Source organism: Anomalospiza imberbis, chromosome 13, assembly GCF_031753505.1.
Source record: "Anomalospiza imberbis isolate Cuckoo-Finch-1a 21T00152 chromosome 13, ASM3175350v1, whole genome shotgun sequence".
Lineage (NCBI taxonomy): Eukaryota > Metazoa > Chordata > Aves > Passeriformes > Viduidae > Anomalospiza > Anomalospiza imberbis.
Window position 1 is genome coordinate 3,809,806 of NC_089693.1, and position 24,140 is coordinate 3,833,945.

The 24,140-nt window shown below is 43.7% G+C and overlaps 1 protein-coding gene across 3 annotated transcripts in view; it reads left to right on the forward strand.

Annotated features, from left to right (window-relative positions):
* The window catches only part of IGF1R (insulin like growth factor 1 receptor), a 172,652-nt gene that overhangs the window by 104,983 nt on the left and 43,529 nt on the right, over positions 1-24,140 (forward strand). For all 3 annotated transcript variants that reach the window (XM_068203641.1, XM_068203639.1, XM_068203642.1), the window contains exon 3: positions 22,744-23,056. In XM_068203641.1, the coding sequence (XP_068059742.1) occupies positions 22,744-23,056 (313 nt within the window). The remainder of the gene's footprint in view (positions 1-22,743; positions 23,057-24,140) is intronic.

Consider the following 24,140-nt stretch of genomic DNA (forward strand, 5'->3'; position numbering starts at 1 on the left):
AAAGGGTTCAGTCTGGTTATTCTTTGTTTTGAGAAGACGGAAACAAAATGTCAATGATGTTTCATTTAAATTTGTGTTTAATTTAGTGTTTTTTGATGTGTGATACGTAGCCAGTGGTGGTAGGGATGTCTGCATACATCTGTGTAAAAATTAGGGAATACTGCATTGTAGAGGAGTAAATTGAGGCGGAATTTGAGCTCCCTTATGATGCTCTGTGTCTGCAGAACAGTGAGTTTTTTGATTACTGTAGTTGTGCAGTGATAGCAAGAAGGACAACTTTTCACTGTGATCCAATTTTTAGATTTCAGTTCTTATTTACTGCTGCTGCACTTTTCCCTTTTTTTGCTTTCAACATTTCCTACAATGCAGGTTGCTTTTAGAACACGATGCTGAGACTGTCGTGTCTAAAATACTCTAAATGTTTTCAGAGCTGGCTGGTTCCAGCCCCAACACACACAACTCTGTGCCTCCCAAAAATAGTCACCTGAAGGGAAAGACAGAGGCTGAAATGGAGCTGCTGAGCCTCGGCCTGCCCTGGGCTGTGCTCGCATTCCTCCGGCAGGGCCTGGGCCTCTTCTGAAAGCAACCTTTCAGCTCATGGAGCTGCATTGTGTAAACATCTTCGGCAATAATTTATTCTCTTGAAAGAGGCCAAACTAATCCCCCCATCCTGCTTAGAGCTGCCTTAGATGTGACTCTGAGCGGCACATTTTCTGTCTTGCAACAAGCGTGACATCACTTGAATATAGCAACAGAATGTGGTCAAATAGCATTTTAAACAAATTTTTAAATCCTCCCCTGTGGGGCAGATTTATTGGGAATGTTCTTCCTTCATCTGTATGTTATCAAGTTAAATACCAAGCCTTGGTTTTGCTAGCATGTTTCTATATGTGTAGAAAAACCCGTGGCTGATTTGAGTGCATTGATATTTCCCTCCCCACCTTGTTTTCTTTTGTCCCTTTGGCAGAAAAAGTAGATGTTTGTAAAAGGAGGAGAAAGATCTTTATAAAATCTACCTGGATAGAAAATAAGTAGAATTATTTTCTGAATCTCAGAGTATTCGTGAACACAGTTTGTCATAAACAAACTCATAAAATCCTCTGGAGAAACATATGACTTTGATTTAATTTTTTTTTTCCTCTTATAGGAGCAGCATTCTTAACTTTTGCCTTACTTTTTTTTTTAGCACAGCCTGAGAAGCTCCATGTTGTTTTTGTCCTGCAGTAGCACTCGCTCCAGCAAGGACACGGCATCTTTGGGGTTTACCTCTGTCTCCAGCCCCTGGGAGGTTGTTTACTACTTTCAGCCTGGAATTACAGGCCAGTCCCAGGGATCCTCCCTGGGGAGCAGGATTATTGGCATCTGCCAAAATACCACGTCTGTGCTGGGCCGGGCGGCGGCGGGATGCTGCCCTGGGGGATGTTGGGATGGGGGTCCGGTGACCGTGGGGCAGCGGGATGCTGCATTCCCGTGGGGATGCTGCGGTGGGATGCAGGATGCTGCTGAGCTGCGGGGCAGGCACAGCCCCCGGCGCTGTGAGCTCAGCCCATGGCTCCTCTCAGGGCGGGAGGGAAACAGTGAGACCCTTTTCAAGAGCGAGGTGTGTTGGAGCCTATATTTGGATGCTGCGCCTCTTCTAAATTTGGTTTTCTCCTCATTAATACAGGAGCTGTTTCAGTCGCCCTGTAGGGAAAAACATGGGGTTGCTGTAGGGTGGGTTATTCTGGGGGGTTTTTTTCCACCCTTTATGAAAGGCCGAGGTCTGTTTGGAGGGCTAGAGGCGAGGGAAGGTGAAGGAAGGGGTGGAGGGCGGAGGGGAGGGTCCGCTGCTCTGAGCTCCTTTGTGCGGGAGCACCGCGCTCGCCGCTCGCCTCCCGCCGGGCGCGGAGGGGGCACCGCAGAGGGGGCAGCTCCTCTGCCTGCTCATGAGGGCACTGGGGCGGGCACGGCTGCCGAGAGGGGCAGGGAGGCTCTGCCGTGCCAGGGGGATCCAAATGATGGTGTTTCCATCTCCCTTCCCCACGCAAAGGCAGCCTTCGGGCTTTCTGCAGGGAGGTGCTCGTCCCCGTCTCGGGAGAGCGTGGAGAAGGAAGCGTGGCAGCGTCGTGTTAAAATAAGCGGATTTGTACCTTTTGCCGTGACCTGAACCGGGTTTCCCCCATTGCGGCGGCACGAGGAGCTCGCAGTGGGTGTGATGGAGGAGCAGTGGATGGGAATTACTCGTGTCGGGGCTGCCGGCAGCCGTGGAGCGCAGCCGCGCGTGGGAACGGACGGCGAAGGCAGCCGGGCCGCCGAGCTGGGACACGCCTGCTGCTGGCCCTGACACACGCCTGGAGACCTTCCCTGGGCCGCTGGAGGTGTCTGTGACCCAGCTCTGCCTGGCAGGGTTACAGGGATGTGGAGACAGCTGTGGGGCACATCTGGCTGTGGATGTGTCGCTCAGGGGGCCGGAGCGCCTGGTGGATTGTTCTGCCGGCCGTGCCCTGGGGGCTGCTGCTCACGTCCGGCACTGGTGCAGTGACCGGCAGAGCCTCCACACCCGTGTGCGTGATGATCCTCACTAACTCCAGGCATGGCAGCGTCCCCGAGTGTGGCTGCATCCTGCCCTTGCTTAGGGACGTAATTGACCCGTGGCCTTGGCATTGCTGCGTTAATGGTTGGACTCTTACCTTTTATGACTCTTTATCTTTTCCAACATAAACAGCTCTGTTCTTTAGGTACCTCTGTGCAGGTCGTGGTGGAAATAAAGTTTCGGAGCAGGTGTTGGTAAATATGAATAATATGAAGGAGATTCAAGCCCCAACAAAATGTGTAAAAGTAGAAGTCCATCAGGTTATTGCAATAAAAGCATACAGGACTTTGAGTGCTAAGCTTAAAAGTCCAGACAACCCAAGGAAATACAACAAAATTGAATTAGTTGCAGGAATTAATTAATTTTTTTCTAACTCCTGCTATTAATCATTTAAATGACCTGGGATGGAAATTACAATTATAATAGTTACTTTTTGCTGTATTTCAGGGTACTCTGCACTCCAATAATTTGACCTAGTTTATTGGTGGTTTAATTGCACTCTCTCATTTTGAGCACTTTATTCTTGTTACCAGCTTCATCAGCTCTTCTAAATATTTTAATGTCTGCTCTGTTCCAGGGTCAAATGGGACAAGCATTAACTTCTGACTAGAGAAAAACTGTGTTGAAAACCAGTGCTAGTGAAATCCCTTAATGGAACAGATGCATCTGACCTGAAAAATTACATGTGTGCTTCAAAATTTACTTCCCCCCTCCTTCTCCAAGAGTATCCATTAAAAGATTTTTCTGCTGCAAAAATCCCTTGCCCATATCCTTAGACCATTCAAGTTTCCAAGCCCCACAGCTAACCACCTTTCTATACATATTTGCTCAAGTAAGGGCTTTTTTCCCCCTGCTTTACTGTTCCAGTAGTCTTCTGTAGTGAAGATTAACTTCACAACTAGGATTTGCTTTTCAAAAAACAATGTTTGCCTTTTGTGAAACTTGTATGAGTTCCTGCTGGAATTACTTGTTCACTCTGAATTTCATCGTGTTGCAGAAACGATGCACGTGCTGCAGGGGAAGCAGCAGATTCCAGAGGCAACGTGTGTATGGAGAAATCTTGCTTTGTTGTGATAGCTCTCCTTTCTAGGACAGATGTACTTCACTAATTTTTTTAAGTTAAATTCAAATCATGGGTAGTATGAGATGGCAGTTTTCCAGTGGCTTTTGCAATGTGTTTTTCTGTGAGGAGTGAAATGCATGGTTTAGAGCAGCAGACGGGGTATGAAGAGTTCCTTCACGTGTTTATTGAGGAGCAAACCTGACAGCTCCTTAGATAGAAGCTGAAGAATTATATTGGTGTTTATCCCTTTGACTTGTGCTCCACCATATTTTGTAGCAGATCCCTTCAAATATGTGGAGTATTGTGGATCTGATAAAATTCTTCTATGGAATTAGGCCCAACTTGTAACAAGTTAAGTGTAGCAATTAATATTTGTGGAGTATTGTGGATCTGATAAAATTCTTCAATGGAATTAGGCCCAACTTGTAACAAGTTAAGTGTAGCAATTAATATTTCTACTGAGTGAATTCTGCTAGCAGAATTATATCACTGAGGTTAATCTCCTGACTTCCAAGCTCTCTTCTGATTAAATAATACAGGCATATAATTTCTTCTTTCACCAGAGAAATGGTTTTCTTGTGCTGTATGGTGCCTGTATATAAAGTATCACGTTTCTGCAATGATTGTGAGAAGGCACAGTGTTATTCTGTGGTCATATTTTTTGCTTTCAAAATCAACAGCAAAAGTTTTGCAGAAAATAATTTCTGTTCAGTTATCTCTTATTCTTGAGCAAAAACAGAGCCTTTCTACCCCAGGTAACCATCCTAATTGCCACGGTTTCTAAACCAAAATTTTTAGTTTTCAGAAGTCAAGAATGGAGTGCTGCTTTTAAAAAAGTTAAAGAAAAGCTTAAATGTGTTTTCCGCTTTGTCTTACTGAGCTGTGTGGGCTGATGGGCTTCCTGTTCGTTTCAGAGCTCAGCAGACTTGGGGTTTTGTGAGCTTGGGAAAGAGTCCTTTTACCTGTGCAGGCTCCAGGCTGTGACCTGCATCTTTGGGTTTGTTGTTTCTTCACTGTGCCAGAAAGGGGAAAAGTCACATCACTCCCCAGCTGTTGTTTGTTCCTGGCTGGTGAGACAACCCAAGTGAAGCAAATGCAAACTTTGAGAATACTGGAGTAGCTGCTTCCTACTCTTTGGGTTTTGTGGCCCAGAGCAGGAGGCCACAGTACCTCTTGCTCCTGCATCACTCACAGGGACCTGGGCTGCTCAGTTGATTTCAAAAACAAAGCCGAACACCTAAAGTCCATCACCTCAAGATCAGCTCTGAAAGGCGTTAGGATAAATTATTATTCAGTGCTTTTAAAATAAGAGTGCATCTAGAGCCCATGGGATTTGCTACCTGGATCTTCAAATTGATGGGATGTCTGTGCAGTGACAGAAACAGCCACCAAGGGGTGATGGATGGGGGATGGCCTTCACAGCAAATCACAACAGGGTGGGAAATGAGGGGTGGATGTGAATGACTGATAAGTAAGACTTATTGTAAGGAGCTTAAAAATAAAGGAGTAATCCGAGAGCAGCTCCAACGCACAGGAATTCGGGATGTGTCACTTGTGGCTGTGCTGAAATCTCTATCGCAGCTCTTCTTTTTATATCCTTTGTCCTTTGAAATACCTCTCTGGTAGGGTTGGGCTCTTATTTATTTATTTCTTCCGCTCGGCAGCTGCAGTGCTCAGACTGGGAGGCTGAGATGCTCACAATGCGCTGCCTGCTGCCAAGAAAGGAGGTATTTGCATTCATTTTCACTTTCTTATTCTGAATACAGGAAACAAACAACCCCCCATGGTCCTGCTGAGTCCTGCCTCCCCTAAACTGTAAATACATGTGCAGATACATGGTTTGGAGGATTTAAAGGGGGTGTGGTACCATCCACCAGGCAGGTAATAGGAGTGTCTGTATTTGGTGAACAAAGAAGTCTTACAGTAATCCAGAATAGCCATTAAAAAAAAAGTGTAAAAAAATCAGTAATATGTTTCATAGCAGTTATTTAACAGATTCGAAGCTTGATACTTTACTAACAGTATTTTTTCTGAATTATTTTCTTTTTTTCCTCAAAATTGCAAGTTGTTCACACTGATCCTGTCAAAGTAGTCTGTGCTCAAAAGAAGCAAATTATTCCCATTTTTCACTCTTTAAGTAATTCTGACAACGATGCATGGAGGAGAGATGAGACATTTGTTTGAAGTAGTGAGCAGTGCAGCTCTTGAGGTGCAGAGCTGGGTGTTGGAGTGACTCCCATATGGATTGGGGGCGTTCAGGATACGTGTGGGAGGCCGTGCCGTGCCTCTCGCTCCCTCTCACTGGCAGTCTTACGAGTGGGAAACAAATGGGATCACAACCTTCCTGAATGTGGAGCTTGGGATGTGCTGACTGGATTACGAAGGCAGCAGTTTAACTAAAAGGACATAATTTAGGTGCCGAGGCTCAGAGAAGCCCAGAGGTTGAAACTGCAGATTTTTATATCGTGACATATTGACTTAAACAGATAGAAGAAATAATCCTATTGCCACGACATTTGTTTTTGTGTGTCTGCTCAGGTTTTAACAAGCCTCTCGTCATGATTCAGAGCACAGCATAGAAATCCACTGTGCCATCTTTTTTAATGCATTAAATGATCTATAATGTGTTCCTTTTGTGGTGAAACCCCACAGCCTCAGCATGAAGAATGCACATGTGTATATGTTTAATTCAACATGTTTTCATCTCTCAGTACTGGAAATAGGACATTTTAGTTCTCCACTGCAGCAAACCAGTGTGTTGTGTGTCTAGTTCTTCTTTTCCACCTGCAACATCAGTGTGAAAAATCAGAGGGCTAAAGAGAAAAACCCAGTCTGCTGCTGGTACTTGTTTAGAAATATCAAATAACCTCCAGTGTGAGGTTTTTATCTCGCTGTCTTTGTGGTGAGAGTGGTAGAGAAAAGGCACGTGGAAGGCTGTGACAGTGTAGCCTGTAGCAGCTTTGCAGATTGATTCAGATGTTCCATTCAGAGCAGAATTTGATACACAGTAATGAAATCAAACGGCTTAAAATCATCTCCTATTGATTTTTATGAAGAGAAATCTATACCTGCAGAATCCGACGGAGGTTATGATAAGCTCTGCCTTTAAATTTCCCTTTGTTTTGTGCATGTGAGCTCTTAAAAGAGCTTTTATTCCGCACTTTGAATGGCTGCTGCTCCCGCTTCCCTTTGCTTTGGAGCCTGGAGCCAGGCGCTGCGTGCCGAGAGGCTGCGGCGCGGGAACGCTCCGTGCACGGGGCGCGTGTGCCGGGCTGGGAAGGGATATTTTTACGGAGCTGTGGCGTGGGGGCGGTGGCTGTCCCCGGGTCCCGTGGGGCTGGAGCCTCGTGATGCTGCTCCAGGCTCATAAACAAACCATCACGTGTGCGAGCGGCGGGCGGGCAGCCGCGGCCGGCGCGGCGTGGTCCGCGCTGCGTTTCCTTTCAGTGCTTCGGAACCGCTGGTGAATGAAACAACGCGAGGCGCTTCCCCCGCTCCCCTCCATTCTTTCCCTGTTTATTTATTTATTTTATTTTTTTTTTTGGGTCTCTTTTCAGTTGTGGGATTTAGGATACACAAAAGAGTCATTGAACCTGTAAGAAGCCTCTCTAATGCAGGTGTTTGCAGTGCAGGCTGATCTTCTTTGTTGACAAAAATACACTAAGAGGAGCAAGCACCACGCACTTACTGTCATGTGAGAACGTGTAGAGGCGCAGATAAAATAATGATTGTACTTGAGGATTTAAAAATTTTGTTCTGTGCATTTTTCCCCTATTTAACCAGTAGAGTTTTTATTAAAAATGGATTTCTCTGGCATGTAACTACTTAGACCCACTGTGTAGCCGGTGGAAGCCGCAGCGCTCTGGAATGTGACACGATTCTTTGGACTGGCCTGCTGAGCCTTGATTTGGAATGATTAGACTTCAAAAGCATTTAGCTCTAAATGTGATTGTAGCTCAATTATTGAGTCTTTTGATTGACAGCGTGCACATTATAAATGAGTAAGATGCTGTCCATGAAACCATATACACTGCAGGACTTCGCTAAGAAAATAACTTGGATCATGAGATTAGACTTAGAGCTGCTGAATACTTCTTAGCTGAGAGCTTCATCCTTAGATACAGGGGCTCAGCTGTAATTTGTTGGATATATGTCAACATTGTTGTTTTATAAAGGTAACCCTGATATAAATCAACAAAAACTAGATTCACATGTGCATCAACTTTGTCGCTTCTGGTTCTTGATAGGGTGCCCAGTAGGCTGTGCGGACGTTTGTGGAGTACCAGGTTCATGAGGATACTTTTTGAATGCTTTGTGGGTAATAGCTCATGAGGTTGCATTTTTAGTAGTCGGAATAGGAGCGAGGCTTGAGGAGTGATTTAAGAGCTCAAGGAAGAGGCTGCAGAGTGTGCAAGCTCCGGAAGGATAATTTAGGCTAACAGGGGAGCAGGGGGAAAGCTAATGTAGAGCAGGAGATGGCAGAGGGAACAGGATCCTGTGTTCATCTGTCCAGGGACAATGAGAAAGACACGAGCAAAGCCGTGCACTGCCGTGCAGGTGAGGTGAAATCTGAGGGAATGAGAAGCTGGCCAAAGGGGCTTGTGGCCTTGTACAGATTTTTTTAAGTGTAACTCGGCAGATTTCAAACTGCATTTAAAAATATTTTGGTTTCCACAGACATTGCTATTAAGTTATTTGTTCGGAGCCTATTTGGGTTTTGTTACCCATTGCACCAACAGCCACAAAATGCTTTTTAAATTGTCTTTTCTCAAAGACAGTGCTCAGGAACACATTGACCTGGTAATGTCCTTCTCTAAATGATAATTTTTAAGGCAGATGCATTTGTTAATCTTAAAAAAAGGCCGTTTGGAGCAATCTCCCAGGTTCAGATGCAGATGGTTTGGACAGTGTCCCAAGCGGTGCAGCTGTGGGCAGCTCAGGGAGACTCCAGGTTCCATCTTTGTGCCGTGGGTGAAGTCCTGTCACATCCCCACTGGTGTGTTAAATCCAGCTGTGACTGCAGGGTACTGGAGCTGCTGGCTGAGAAAACCCAGTTGTGGTTGACACTGGTTGTGTAGTGGAGGTTCCATCAATACTGGACAGTCTTGTGGGGACCAGAGATAAGATGGTCTGGAAGTGGCTGAGCTCTGTCCATGTGTGTCTGTACCTCAATGGAAGAAGTCACCATCTCTCTCCAGTGAGCAGGAAAATAATTAGATAAACTCTTTTCGAGTGACAAATTTGGCAGTGTTATGTCTTAAAAACAATTATTGGCATGAAGTTAATTCAAAGACACTTAATGATGTAAGTGTGTAAATTTTCCCAGGTGGCACCATCTGCATATGTGATTAAAAAACCCAAAATGACAAAACAAAGAAAAATATATATTTTAAAAAGTGAAATTAATTTGTAAAGCCATTTGGCTTATTAATTAGAAAACCTTCAAAAAATCAAAAAGTCCTTGAGTTCAGATATCTAAGATAGAAACCTTTGGAGAAGATACTTGGTGCACGTTTTCTTATAAGAATTCCAAGATTCTGCTTACATTCTTTACCCTACTATAGATTTTAATGAGCCTCTCAGCTGAATTTTACTGTTAAGTGATGTGGTGCTGACTTGTCTGGATCAAGTAAGTCCTGTGAGGAGCAGCTGAGAGAGCTGGGGGTGTTCAGCCTGGATAAGAGGAGGCTCAGGGGTGGCCTTACCGCTCTCTACAATTCCCTGGCACGAGGGAGTTGGGCTCTTGTCTCAGGCAAGCAGCAACAGGACAAGAGAAATGGCATCAAGCTGTGCCAGGAGAGGTTCAGGGTGGACATCAGGAAGAATTTCTTCACTGAGAGACTCATCAGGCATTGGAAGGGGCTGCCCAGGGAAGTGGTGGAGTCCCTATCCCTGAAGTGACTGGACATGGCACTTAGTGCTCTGGTTTAGTTGACAAGGTGGTGATGGGTTAAAGATTGGATTTGATGATCTTGGAGGTCCTTTCCCACCTTTATTTTTTGTGATACTGTGATGTGTCATGTGTCACTGTAAAGTCTTTGGCTCAATACTCTTTGGTCAGACAAACCTCACTTCTTTCCATGCTGAAGGTGTTGCCATTGTTGTCATCCCTTAGAGCCTTCAGAATCTTCACCAGAGTCTTTGTGCTTGTCTCAAAAGACCCAAGTTGGATATTGCAAAGGTATTTACATTTTAGACTAGGCTGGGGTCCACTATTAGAGTGAAATACCTGGTTTTGGCTACTGACCTATTCACTTGCAGAATTTTTTACAAGTACTCCCAAAGATTTCATGCTTTGTAAAGCATTTTGAGAACTGCTGATTAAAAAGCACTGTATGAATGTGAAGTATGAATTTTTCTGTTACTAAGCATTCATCAAGTTTAATTTGTGGGAACCAATGCCAAGAAGCTGATGCTGGTAGGAGCAAGCTCTTTAAAACCTGGGAAAGGGAGGCAGAAGCTTTGTCAGATGAACTGTTGTTCGAAAAGCACTGCCCAGGAAAGGTATAAATGGATTAAAAGTTTCCCATGTGGGGAAGGGCATGAAGTGGGGAGGAGGGAGTAATTAGGAGTTTGGAGATCCTTCTGTAGCAGTTAATCCTCCAGCGGCGGCGTGGCCATCAGCGGATGCTGCATCCTTGGGGATGATCTCTGGGAAGCTGCTTTACTTGCTGTCATCACTTTAACGAGCCATGGTGCCTGGATAAAGTGCATCAAATGAATCTGAGAAATGTTTAAGCTGAAATATGTATTAGGGGTAGTAGCTGTCCCAACCCCTTAATTTTTCCCCACGTCATTCCTAATTCATAAAAACAAACCATAGAACAGCCTTGAACTTTGTGCAAAAATCTGTTGCTCTGTAATTTGCAATTTAAATGATACTTCTGTATTTGACTGCAGGCAAGATCAGCTATTCTATTCCCATCTAATTTAATGCTTTTAGTTTTGGGTGTGTGCGTGGGACATCCTGGAATACTAATTATTTTTTCCCTCCGTGTTTCTTGTTTCAGAGCCATCAACAAGCAGGATCTACTGTTTTTGGTAGTTCCCTTTCATTACTTTTCAGTGAAGGTTCTGTCTGCAAATTTGGATTTGTCTGGGATTTGTTTGTTCTTTAACCAGTGTGATTTTTAAACAGTGTGTTCTGGATAGTGTTTCCATAATTTAGAGAAAACTTCATTTAATGGGTATGGAAGTTGAGGTTCATATAACTGCAGAGAAAGCAGGGCCTGCCCCTCTGGAAATAGAGACAGATCCATTTGTTGTTTTATGTTGCAGTCATAAACATTGGAAGAGAAATACCGTTTCTAATGATGGAATAGGAAAGTGGTTCTCCAATGAAGTGATGGCAATACAGCCTTGTCCCCCCTCCAGCTGGCCAAAACCAGCCACTGGTCCCCTTTTATAGTGAGGACCAGCTGGACCAGAGGTGGTACATAACTGTCACAACATTTCTCAGCATCAGCATTAAATGTTTGTGGGGGTGAGATGGTATTGATATCTGCAGCATGGCCAGAAATATTTTGTTCTTGGTCTCCTTTGTGTTCTGTAAATATACAGCTGGAGAATGTAGGGAATGGCATGGCTGGTGTGTTCAGAATAGATGAGTACAAGGAGGAGGATGTACCTCTGAATAGTAAAAACCCAGTGTAGCATCATGAGGAGGTGGAAAATGGGAAGTGTGGTGATGCTTTCACCCCTTTGACCTCTATAACCAAAGATACCTGCAGTTATTGGCTCAGGGAGACCGTAACTGGAAGAAAAGGTAATTGCAGTCTTGTTACTATGGTATTATTGAGAAATAAAGCTTAGAATTCAATAAATTTTCCATTTGTAGGTGTTTGTGGGTGTCCTATAAATCCAGTAATTTCTGGGGTAAAGAGGTTGTGGAAAGTTTCATGGTCTGTCTGAAGTCTGCACATTCTGCATGAAGAACCTGTAAATACTGATATTACTGAATTGTAAAGCTTGTTTCTTTTGGAAACCTGGGTTTTCTCCTGTAACTAATACTAGCTCTCTGCAGAATTACTGAAATCCTTAGTGGAATTTTAACATTAAAAGATAATTTTTAAAAACTGTAGGAAAGGGTCTGTCAAATTATCACATGCTCTGGAAAACCAGCATTGCCATACTTCAGCATAAACATTTTTTAAAGTATGTAAATCATACGAAACTTAAAAAAAAGTTTTAAATGTAATATTAAGCTTTGCTCTGTTTAGTTCTTCAAAAACCTTTCTGTGATTTTACTCAGTGGTCTAGATGGATCAAAACATAATCCGTATTTAAATCCTTTCCTCAAAGTCTAGTGAACTTTGGCTCCTTTGATAAATTTAGATAATTTTTCTTCTTGCTAAGCTGGAGGAGTGTTTAATAGCTCTTAAAAGTTTGTCTTGTGTGGCATGTGATGGAAAACAATTCCACCAGTAGAATTGCTGTAGAGATGGGAAGAGGTACAGATCATGTTTTCTCTTTGAACATCTGACTCACCAGAGCTGCCTGTTAATCCTGACAGCTTTATTGCAAAGCAAAGAGAGCGGCTGAATAAATTCAGGGGGGGAAAAAAAAGCTGCAGCACCACTGCCTACCCACAGCAGAGACAGTGACCCTGGGATTAAAGGGAAGGAGGGGCAGGTGTTCTTGGTTTGCCTTCTAGGAGGATTTAGGAGCTGTCACTCTCTCTCAGCTACAGTATTCTAAAGGAACATTTATTTTCCTAGGGGAAAACGTTCTCAGTTCAGTTACACAAAGTTGTCCGTGTTCACTCCTTGCTTTCCTGGTCATGTTTTTTTGAGCTTTACACTTTCTAAGTGTAGTCCAGATCTTGCCTTGCTTTTGTATGTGAAGCATTTAGACCCCCAGATAAATTCTTCTGAACTTTGTTTTCAGCAAAACCTCTTAGGAAGAGTTGTGGGTTTCCTGATTTTTGTGGGGTTTTTTTTATAGCTCTAGTACTCTAATGAACAGTGAAGAATGTCAAGGGTTGGAAGGGACCTGAAATCCCAAACCCCCTGCCATGGGCAAGGACAATTTCCACTAGACCAGTTTACTCAAGGCTTTATATATCCTGGCCTTGTAGTGAATCCATGAATGTCAGACCCTAATCCCAACCACCAACAACATACTTTGAATTTTAAAAAATGTCTGTACCTATTTTCCCCTCTGCTTTTTGGATAAATATTCATTTGTATTGAGCATATATAGGAGCTGTGAATTAGAAAAGGATTTGTGCCCCTCAGGTGTCTGGCATGAGTTAAAAATGCATCAGTTATGAGGCACCTCTGCAATGATAAAACCTCAGATTTCTTGCTGGGATTTTTGAACTAGAAAAGTGTTTCTGTTCAAAAGATGGGATATGATTGCATGAGTCTAGGGTGTTCATATGGATAAGGAATGTCACTCAGCCCCCATTTGTATGTAATCCAGTTTTTTTCTTATTTTGCTGCATTCAGATACCTGATAGAGTCTCTTTCTCTGCCAGCCACTGGAGGTCTGTAGTGGGCCAGCATCAGTGAGCACACCATGCTCTCGGGGGCATTCTGGATAAAATTTGAGAGTTTTGCCTCCTTTGGATTTTGAGGGGCCAGTGATTCTGTCAGGCTCGGATTTGCCTGGTGCCTGTGGTGTGTCCGTGCTGTAGGTGACCCAGGAGCCGCTCAGCGGAGCGCTGGAATCACTGGGGTGAGTGTGTAGGAATCCCAGAGGGTTTGTGCTGCAGACAGAGCATCGATCCCCAGCCCGGTGCCAGCTCGGCGTGTCACTGCCCAGACACGGCCTCTAATACCAGCTTCAAGATGAGCTGCCAAAACCACAGCGCTCAAGGCCTCTCCCTCTGAGTTCGGCCAATGCTCGAACGAAACAGCCCCCAGCTTGTTCCTCCGGGACACAGGCCTGCCTTGTTAGGAAATCGGTGAAGTTTGGGAACCCACAATACCTCACATAGCTCTGTGTACAGTAATGGAGGGTGGAAATAGGGCCATAGGCATGAGCAACCAGACGAGTTATAAATATAGAATACTCTCTCAATTCCAGTTTCGTTAGTCATGGGAGGACAGTGAGAGTTTTATAAACTTATAAGGAATATACAAACAGTTCTGAATTTAAAATAACTCTGTATAATTTTTTTAGTGTGTGAAAAGAATATTCTTTTTTGAGAGCATCCTTGTAAGTATCTGCTATACACAGAGCGTAAGGATCTGCGTATTTATATGTTCATGTGAATGTGACTTGAGATGACAAAAAAAGGTACCGGAGAAGAAAAGCGTAGCTCAAACGTGCCAAACTCGAGCAAAAACAGAGTGGGAAGCAACGTGCTTCCCACTTTGTGCCAATATCAAAAACATGAATCCCCTCTTTTACTTTAATAATTGCAGTCTGATGCCGTCTCCAGCTTCAGAGCAGCTAGGCAGTGTCTCTGAGCTGGCTTTGCTGCAGCCTGGAGCCCCTGTCAGATCCTGGGATACAGCTCACCTTGGCTGTCCTTCCTACAAATAAATAAATAAACCTCTAGTACTCCCTAATCTGATCACAAATCCTTACTACAGGGAAGGATTTAGAAAGTCCGAAGCAATGTCATTATTTTTTTTTTTCCCAGTCATGCTAGCAGGAATTCCTCAAAAGCATGTGGAAATGTATCAGCAGAGACAACTCAAGCATCCGAGTCTGAGCCGTGTGTGAGCGCACGGACGGCAGCGCTGTGCGCGCCGTTTGTCCCGTGAGTATATTCTGTGTGTTTGCAGTTTCTGGGGGATGTCACAGTCAAACAGTTTATTTATCAAGCTGTTGGAAGAACTGAAATAGTTCAGTCTCACAACGGAGGAGGTTTTTAAAGATAGTGAGCTGAGCACAGGCAGGATGACACTGTCATCCCTCACTTGGGTTAGCAGGAAGCACTGAGCCCTCCCAGCTGCTGCTGTTCCATCCGTGCTCCTTGCTGACCCAAGGCACTTTTTCCCAGTGCCTTCTGGCTCAGGTGTTTGAGTTATTTTCTTGGCTTGAGCTGTCTGGGAATTCAGAGCTGCTGAACTCGAAGCAGTTCACTTGGGTCCTGCTTTGGATTTGTGGTTGTGTCCCGTGCCACAGTGGACTGGGAGCATCCTTGCACTTCCCAAAGCAGGTTCTGCAGCCCAGCTCCAGCTTTGCTGTGCACACACACAGCTGGTCAGGAACCTCTAAGCAAACAGGCAACTGTTGCAGCAATTCTGTTGTTTGCCGATCAGACCATGGAGGGTGGAGTTAAAAGTTTAGATCCAGATAGTTCAGGGTGATTTACAGATTATTAAAGCAATTTGCATCAAGTCTAAAATGATAACATTTTCCCATTTCCCTCTGAGACACTTCCATCCATGGTTGTAGTGTATGAGAGGAAAGTAATTCTAATACAGCTTTAAAGTCAGCTGTATCTTTCCCACTGTCAGTGTTGCCTGTAGACTTTGTTAAAATGCATTAAGTAATGGGTTAATGCACAATCTTCCTGTCTCAGAAATTTTGGAAGTTTCTGTATTCCCTCTGCATTTATAATAGAGGAAGTTTTAGAATGAAAAATATATTCCATGCTTATTAAAACCAAGGAAAGAGCTCACCCTTTGATTGTTGTGGATCTCTAGGGCACAATCTTCAGTTGCTGTCAGATTTGCTTACACTCTTGTATTTCTGGAAGTCCTGAAGGAAATACTTTATTTGATCGTTTTAGCATAATTGCCTTAATATTGTTTGGAGCATCGTTGCTGTTGTTAGCAGGGTGCCTTTCACTTGCAATGTACAAATACCATAAGTGATGCCATACTCCCAGATTTAGTAGTTTTTATTTAAAACAAATGCACCAGGTGTCTCTGATAACTTTGCAAACCATCAGCATTCTTGCAACTTGTTCTGCCCTTCGAGTATCATCCTGCTCTTTTCTGGGGCTCCTGAACATCTGGATCTTAATCCTGGTTTTAGTGGCCTATCTAATGTTTAGAACTGGACAGGTTTTGTCATTTGTCGTTGTCATCTCTGAGTTGGAGATGAACAAAAACTTTCTAGGTTTGCCCCACTGTGTATATTATGAACAGTTTTCCTGAAGCTTTTTTTTTCCCTTTAATTTTAGTGTAATTAGCCTTTGGCTGGAGCAGTGTTGATTCAGCCTCCAAGACGAACATTCTGTTTCATTGCTGGTGCCAGAATGGTTAAGCTGTTGATGGGTGTAGAGGCATGAAAGCAAAAGGGCATTCCTGAAATGGAGCAGGAGCTGAATCCCTCCGAACCAGTGACTCTTGTTTGCCCTGGATTAAACTGCTGTGATCCTTCAGCATTAAGAGAACTACATAATTTAGGCCAGTGTGATAATGTTATCAGCCTGTCTTCCTCCTTTAGAATAAATCTGGAATGTGAATAGTAGTCCTCCTCCAGCTGGGCTTTTGCCAGGAGATGGCTGACCAGCACTCCTTGCTTGCAGTATATTAATTAAATCCTGTAAAGCTTATTGCCTTACACTTGCAGCATTTGGAAGACAGGCAGATTAAATCTAGCTTTAAGCAAGAACAAGTAAAACCCCAATATATCGCTCGTAATCTGCAGAAAAAAGAAAAATACTTTGCCTCAGAGCTGTTCTTCAGCAGCACTTTGCTTTCCTTATCTGTTACTGCAGAGTTCAGGGACTTCAGTTGTCCCTTTAGGAATGTGGAGACATCTGTGACAGTGAGTGGTGGGGGATGGCGGTGGATGGGGAGCAGGGGACCCTCGTGTGCCTTCATCCTCACTCTGATCAGTGTTACTGTTCTGATTTGCATCTTCCAGTGGGAAATTTCCTCGTGCATAGAGGAAATGTTTCTGGAACAGTGCAGTACTGATGGTAAAACGTTCCTGGCCAGTTTGTTTACCCAGTGTTGAAGATAGAGTGCAACTGGCCCCAAATCCCCAGAGATGGTTGTGTATCTGCCTCCGTGGGGTTTGTTTATCTGCTGAATTCATACTGGCGTGGAAGGGACTAAATGGCCTTGTTTTTTTCCTCATTCTCCCGAGTGCCAGCTGCAATGATGCCAGTCTGTGCTGTGCTGGGCAACATAAACTGTTTTGAAAGAGAATGCAATTCGTGCTGCCTGGGTTTGTCAGTAACTCGTGTTTGTTTGTGCCTTCCTTACACACTTGGGAGCAGACGCACACTACCTGTGTTGTCCATGAGTTCCTGTTGACTGTGGGATAAGGTGGTTGTTTTCTTCACTCAGCTTTCCATTTGCTCTCATTTTGGTGTGATGGGAGTTCCTGTAACACTGCTGGAGCATTTAGCAGGGTTGATTGCTTCATTTGCAGAAAACTGAAGGGATGTGGGAGTTTTGCGGTGCCAAAGAGTGTCCCCAAGTCCTCGGCTCTGAATAAAATGGATCTGGCACACATGTTGTTTTGTATCGCAGCTGGGAAGCCTGGAAGCTGTTTTGGTATAACTTCTAGGGTAAGGAATGAATGAGAGGTGGCCAAAAGAGGGATGTGTGGGGTCATCAAACTCCAGTACATCCAACTGGAATACGCTCACTGAATGATGAACGTTTCCTCTCTGCTTTGTAGACCTCATTGCATCTGGTGGAATCTGAGAGTTTCCAGGTGCTGGATGGTGCTGGACCTTCCTCTTCTAACCCATCTCCCACTCCTTTCTTCCACTTCCTTTGCTCCAGAATCGTCTACAGGTTCTTCCATCTGAGCAGTTGGCTCCAACTGCTGCACAACTGGCTGCGTGTTGTTTTTCACCTGTAAAATCCTGAGGAGGGGAATGCAAGAACAGATTCCTTGATCGGTCTTTCATATGATTAAAAATTGTGCAGTTAGTGGGCTGATACCAGGCTGGGCAAATCCATTGAGGTTATTTTGAGGTTCTGGATGCTTCATCACACCCACTTCTTCATGCAGGGATAAAGGCATATACAGCATCTGTGGCAAACAAATACCAAGAAGCAAGAGACCAAAAAGCTTTATGTGGAGGCTGACCAGGTGTAGTGGGGAGAAAATAATTCCCTGAACAACTTCAGAATAATTTCAGGATCCTTGGAAAGGTCCCAGAGATAAAAATGGCTTGGTAGTGACTAGGATTTAAATGTGGAAATGCATGACTGATCTCGAGTCAGACATAGCTTGTGGGCTGTAGACTTCATGCCCTCTTGGTGTAAGTGTGTATATATGCAAGTATTTTGCTGGTGGACGTGACTCTACATACTGGAGGTTTAAAAGGAGGAGCTGATCTCTTTCAGGTCCTAGATCAGTTCTGGGTTGAACTGAACTTTTAAGATATGGCAGTTAAATGTCAAAAGCTGCCAGACTTTGAGCCTTAACTATTAGAAAGTGGTTCGACATGGCAGCATTTTTTGCCTTCAGGATTTTCACTGAATGTGAGATAGCAAGTTTTAGAGATGGGGGAACAGAAAAGAGAAAAATGACACCATTGTTGATAAGCTGCTAATAGTTGTTCCTGTGGTAATATAAAGATTTACACAACTGCTCTGAGTGGCCTCTTCAGTGCCTTGGAGATGACTTTTACCCATATTTCTGTGATCAGAACACGCTACTGCTGTATTTAATATGTGTATTTCCTTTTATTCTGTACTTTTTGATTCCAGCCCTGACCATGAATCACTGGAACTGGATTTTCTGAGTAATGTCTCTCCAGTCTCTCTATTCTAACAGAATATTGGGCAAAAGAAATCAGGTCTTGTATAGGCTGTTCGAGCATTTGAAGTCAGCTGTTTGAAAGGCCGTACCAAAGTTTAGCACATTAAAATGCAATATTTTTAAAATCCTGTCATGTAGAAGGATTAACATTCCAAAAGTGACTGTATTTTTCTGTCTTTGTGGATAAATTTAGACAGCTAATTTTTTTCAGTAGTTGGCTAGGAGAAAACACTCCTTTCCTCCTCTGGTTTCTGCTCAAAACGAAGTGCTTTTTTCCCCCCTGTTTTTTTTTTTCTTCTGAAACATTATTTTATCTGAAGGATGCTCTAAAAAAGCCAAAAAGAGGATAAAAAGAAAAAAAACAACAAGAAAGATCAAATATCTTTTTACAAGGAGAGAAAGAATCTTTAAAAAATATTTATCCCACACTTGGCAACCTTTTGCTTGCCCGCATGTGACTGGCGCGGTGCCATCCTTGGCCGAGGCCGGCGCCTCTGCTTGCCAGGAGTCTTCCTCCTCTGGCTGCCTTTTCACTCCCTGTGACTGATTGTTTATTCACCTGATTTGTCTGCTCCAGCATCGCTGAAGTCATGGCGTCTTGGAGATGATAAGAACACTTTGTCTGCCCAAACTGTACGATAGCCATGATGTCAACGCGCGGCGTTTGCAGCGAGCCCTGGCGTGGTGCACACTCCGCATAGCAGGGAGGAATTAGATGTCAGACAAACTTACTGCCACCTCCTCAGCCTGAGTCTGTCCAAAAGGGAACTGTTGTAAATACAGGCAAATGATTTGTTGCTTGCTTTTTAAATATCCCCACCCCCCCCCCAGAGCTGTGTTTGAGGATTTCCAAACCTTGCTTTGTGTTTGCAGTTCTGGTTTATCGTCTTGGGGGTTTTAATTGAGGATAATGAGTCTCTGAGTCAGATTCTCTTGGGGCTCCTCGTGTTTGTAAGATGTTTCTTACATTTAGTTTTAAGGTGTCCCCTTGCTGTATGTCAGGTCTGGATCTGATTTGCTCAGTAAACAGGTATCTTGGACTGAAAAATTTTGCCTTTTTTTCTTTTTTATCAGTGATTATAGTATCTTAATAGAATTCGGAAAATCTCGTGAATTTTTTGTTGGCAGGGAAAACTCATTTGAAGAAATCAGAAGGTGAAGTACAGATAGGCAGTGAAAGTTCTGTTGTTGGTTTTGCTCCGGGAAATTGGATTTGTGGCTACTGATTCTCTTGTACTGTCTTTGTCTGAAGATCTGACACTTCTTTCACTCCCTAAAATGAAAATGGATGCTGGTCTAGTCAGGCCTCCATCATGTCTTTATTAAAGTGCTTGAGGGTCTGCCCTTCTCCACATCTTGCTTTGACTTCCTCCTCCCATGGCTGCCCTCCAAGGTCTCTAAAATTTTCCATTATTTTGGTATCTCCATGTGATGACAATTAAGCATTTTTTGCCCTTGGACTTGTCAGCAAGGATTTGTTCAGAGGGTTTTTTTTTTTTTGTATATTGTCATCAGCCTTCATGTTCTGAGACACTGTTGTACCTGGCTGATAAGTTCTGTCCCCAAATGTCAGCCCACCGTTTTCTCCTGTTTGTGTCTCTAATGTCAGAATAAAGTCAACAAGTCACTGAGTGTATTGCAGGGCACTTTTTTGGCCATAGTATTTGGAACCTGCGTTTTACATGTTTTGGTGCAAATCTAGGAGCCCAAGTAGCACAGTTTGGCAGGGTGGGGGGGAGGATAGATGAGCCTGGACTGTGAGGTCAGCCAGTGTTGTTTAGTAAGGTTTTTAGAATAGGGATATCTGAGGGAGCTGGCGTGTAAGGCAGATAAGGCTTTTTTTTTTTTGTTGATAATATGTCCTACACACACACACACAGAAGTTCTTGTTCTGTCTCTTCAAAGAAACAGGATACCCGTATTGTCTCCAGGCTGAAAACTCTGCCAACGTTAGCAAGAACAAGCAGAAAATAGGACTGAGCAAAAAGCGAGGTTGCTGAGCTTTTAAAAAATTATCTTTATAAAGTTTTCAAAAGTTCACGTTAAAATAGTTGTGATTATAATGTTACTATAGTTTTGAAAAACTGTTTCACTGATTGCCTTTTTCGTGTGAACCTGTGTATCCTTCTGTGCTCCAATTGATATTTCCATAGACCAGAGTCAGCAGATTTAGCAGGAGATGCAGGGAATCCTATTTTTATAGCAGACTTCTCATGAATGGCAGAGGCATTAAGGGAATACAGGAGTCTTTCCCAGGAATGAAATAAACTCAATCTTATGTTTATCCCAATACTTAGTACAGCAGTGTTTGTTTTCCAGCAAATTGTTCAGATGAAAACAAAGACATCATGTATTTAATCAATACATCCAGTAATGAACTTTGTCGAGGCATGGGGTGGGGTGTGTGTGTTTTTTTTAGTAGGGCTTTGAACTGGAAATGTAGCTACCACATGAAATCTGAGTTCTGGCACCCACTCAGCACAGCAGTCCATCTGCTAGCAAGACACCCTGATTTATTTTTTTTTTTATTTAATCCCTTAGTAGTGCCAGATGCAAGTCCTGTGTACCGTAAGGTACAAGGTAATTTGTGATGCCTTACTAAGGTGGCATCTGGGCAGACTTCTTTTGCACTGGTGCAGATTACAGTCAGAAGGAGAATACACACCTGCATGCGTGTTTTATTTTGGTATATGGGCTTGGTGTAAATGGTTTATTTCCTTTTCAAGAAAAAAAATCATCCAGCATCTTCATACAGTGAATTATTTAGCAGTGATTGCCTCTACATTCCTGCTTTCTGTAGTCTTACAGGCCCTGCAAAAAATTTCTTAATTTGGTTTTCATGTGGTAGTTGTGGTACCTGAGCGGGCACCAGCAGTGCTCATGGTCCCACCTCCTTGTTCTCACAGTCTTCCCCCTCCATCTGTTTTGAAACAAGGTGATTAAAATTAATCAGAGTCAATACAGAATCATTCTGACAAGAAATGCAAAATTTTTCAGTGGCATTTCGACAAGTCCTTTTCAAGCTGGGCACCACTTAAAGCTGTCAGAAAATGGCTCTTTATAATCAAAAGTCAGTGTAAGATGTCAACATCCTGCATGCAGAGCTATGAGCAAGGGGGTTTTTGTGGTTTTTGGTTTGTTTTTGTGGGGGAATTGTTGTTGTTGTTATTACTGTTATTATTGCTTAATAGCAGCCTTGAGCATTTTGTCCTGTGTCAAGGTGATGGAGTTCTGCTGAATGGGACTGTAAAAACGGCAAAGCCTGGACTTTATGGGAAGAGGAGGGCATTAAAATTTTAGAGTGTTTAGTCCTGCATTAAAACAATACTGTAGCTGCAAACTGAGAGATAAATCACAATGAAGAACTTGTGTGGAGTTTCATCAGCTGCTTCCATGGTCATTTTGGGATGTTAACTTCTCTCTTGATTCTCTGCTTTCCGCTGAAATCATTCAGTTTTAATGTCTGTGTTGCTTCACTTGGATCTCTCTGTAGTGGCACCTCTGAAATCCAGTTTTCTGCTGTTGTCACTGATACAGTGTTTTAGTTAAGTTAGAAAGTGGCAAACAGCTACTTAATGCAAACCAGATTTGCAATCTGTGTGTTTCCAGAGCCTCTGGCACACGACTCGTGTGGCTAAAAGGCCATAGAGTGCTGTAATCAAAATGCTGTTGTTACATAAATATAATGCTGCCACTTCTTTTGATCTAGCAGTGGTGAGCTCGACTGCTGAGGATTCTTCTCTTTGTTCGTGTCTTCCAAGCTGAAATGCTTTCACATAAAACAAATGTCTCCATAAATTTGCACCCCTTTTTTTTTCTTCCCTTTCATATTTTGTTCTGTGAACCCAGAATTTGAGGATAAGGCAGAATTCTGTTATGCTCTTCAGGGGAAAATAGTAGCTCCGTAATTCCTCGGTATTTGATGTGGATGATGATTTGATACTTTATTAAACCGCATTTTGCACACATAAGCAACATCGGGATGCTACACTGGGGTCAGCCCAACCCATGTGTGCTGCACAGAGCAGTGCTTCCTTCTACAAGTGTAATTAAGTTGTTTTGAAGGAAGCTTGTTTTCTTGCCAATAAAAGACCAATTTGAAATACAGATAGGAAAGGCAAGAAATGCTTAGAAAGACAATAAGTCAGCATGCCAAAAAAAAAATTTGTCCATAATACTGGGGCTATGGAATAGGTTCCAGTACTGCCTGTTTCCATTATCCTTATGTTGATCTTGCTTTCAGCAGTTTTCTTTATTACTTACTTGGTTCATGTCATAAATTTGATCTGAGTAAAAGATACTTCCAGGCAACTAAAGCTGAGAAAACCAGATTTTTTTTACAGTACTGGTTATGTTTTTTTTTCAGAGATGCTCTAGAGCGCAGGGAATGAATCACCATAGAGCAGAGTTTCTCCTTTAGTGCCACTCACCCTCAGCAGGTGATGCTCATGCTCCCTTGCTTTGTGTCCTGCAGTGTGCCCCAGCTCGTGTGGGAAGAGAGCCTGCACAGACCAAAATGAGTGTTGCCACCCCGAGTGCCTGGGGAGCTGCACGGCGCCCGACAACAACACGGCGTGCGTGGCCTGCCGCAACTACTACTACGAGGGCGTGTGCCTGCCCACCTGCCCGCCCAACACCTACAAGTTCGAGGGCTGGCGCTGTGTCACCAGGGAGTTCTGCTCCAAAGTCCCCGCCACGGACGCCAGCGAGTACGAGAAGTTCGTGATTCACAACGACGAGTGCATGGCCGAGTGTCCCTCGGGCTTCATCCGCAACGGGAGCCAAAGGTAAAGCGGCTTCTGTCTGGGCGTCCTCTGTGGGTTTGCCACTCCCTGTTCAGGGGCAGCTTGGGGTGCAAATTACTTGGGGTAGAAGGGAGGATGTAGTAGGGAGGAATTTCCGTGGGGGATTACGTGGCTTCCTGGTAGAAGCTGACTTAGACCTTTCCATGAGGAATCCACCTGATGGGTGCGTGCGGTCCTGTGCAGCGTCAGTGGGCTATGGTTCTTCAAAGGGCTGGAGGAGGTCATGCAATGCAGAACCAGGTCTTCAAGTAGAGAGTAACAAAGCAAAAGTGAAGCCCAAGGTTGGAGTTGGCTGATGACCATTATGACACAGAAGCAAGCCATGGAGTTACCTTGCCTTGCATATTATTTGCTTTATGTGTGCCTGCATTTTAGACATGTGTATTTCATTTACTTTCCCTTTTCTCACTATTTCCAGGAGATAAAAACGGTGTTTTACAAGGAAGTAATCATATAGATGGTGACAAAAATAATGCAGCAGCCAACAGTATCACACAGAATAATTTCTTGTAAGAGTGTCACTCTCCTGCTGTTACTTAATTCTAACAGTTGGAGCAATGTTTGCTTGTGATTTTTGTAATTTCCAGTGGCCTAAGCAAGCAGCCTTTGTTGCCTACTCTCCCTTGGAAATCATGGCCTTTCAGTAAAGGATAGTCAGTGTTCTAAAATTTGTAGTGCTTCAGTATTGTGCGAAAAGATGTCTTTGTAGGCCGCTGTGTTTTCTGGAAAGGTGACTGTGGTGATGCAGCAGTTGTGTGTGTCTGCATGCGTGTCATCCATCTGTTCCAGGCAGTCTCCAGTTGGCATGTGGATACAAGCAACTTAACACAGCCTTTGCCCAAATCCAGATATTCACCTGAGAAATGCAGCTTTTGTTATCTCCTGGAGCTTGTAGTAGCAGCTGTTTGAGCCGCTTACGCTGGAGTGCGCGGCCATCCTGTCTTATCTCGGTGTTGTGCTCTCTGCAGAGATTGAAAGGAGCTGTAACTCAAGGCTAGTGAATGTTCTGTTCCCCAGAGGTGCTGTTAACAAATAGTTGCAAATGGAAAGCATTTCCAGCATTCTT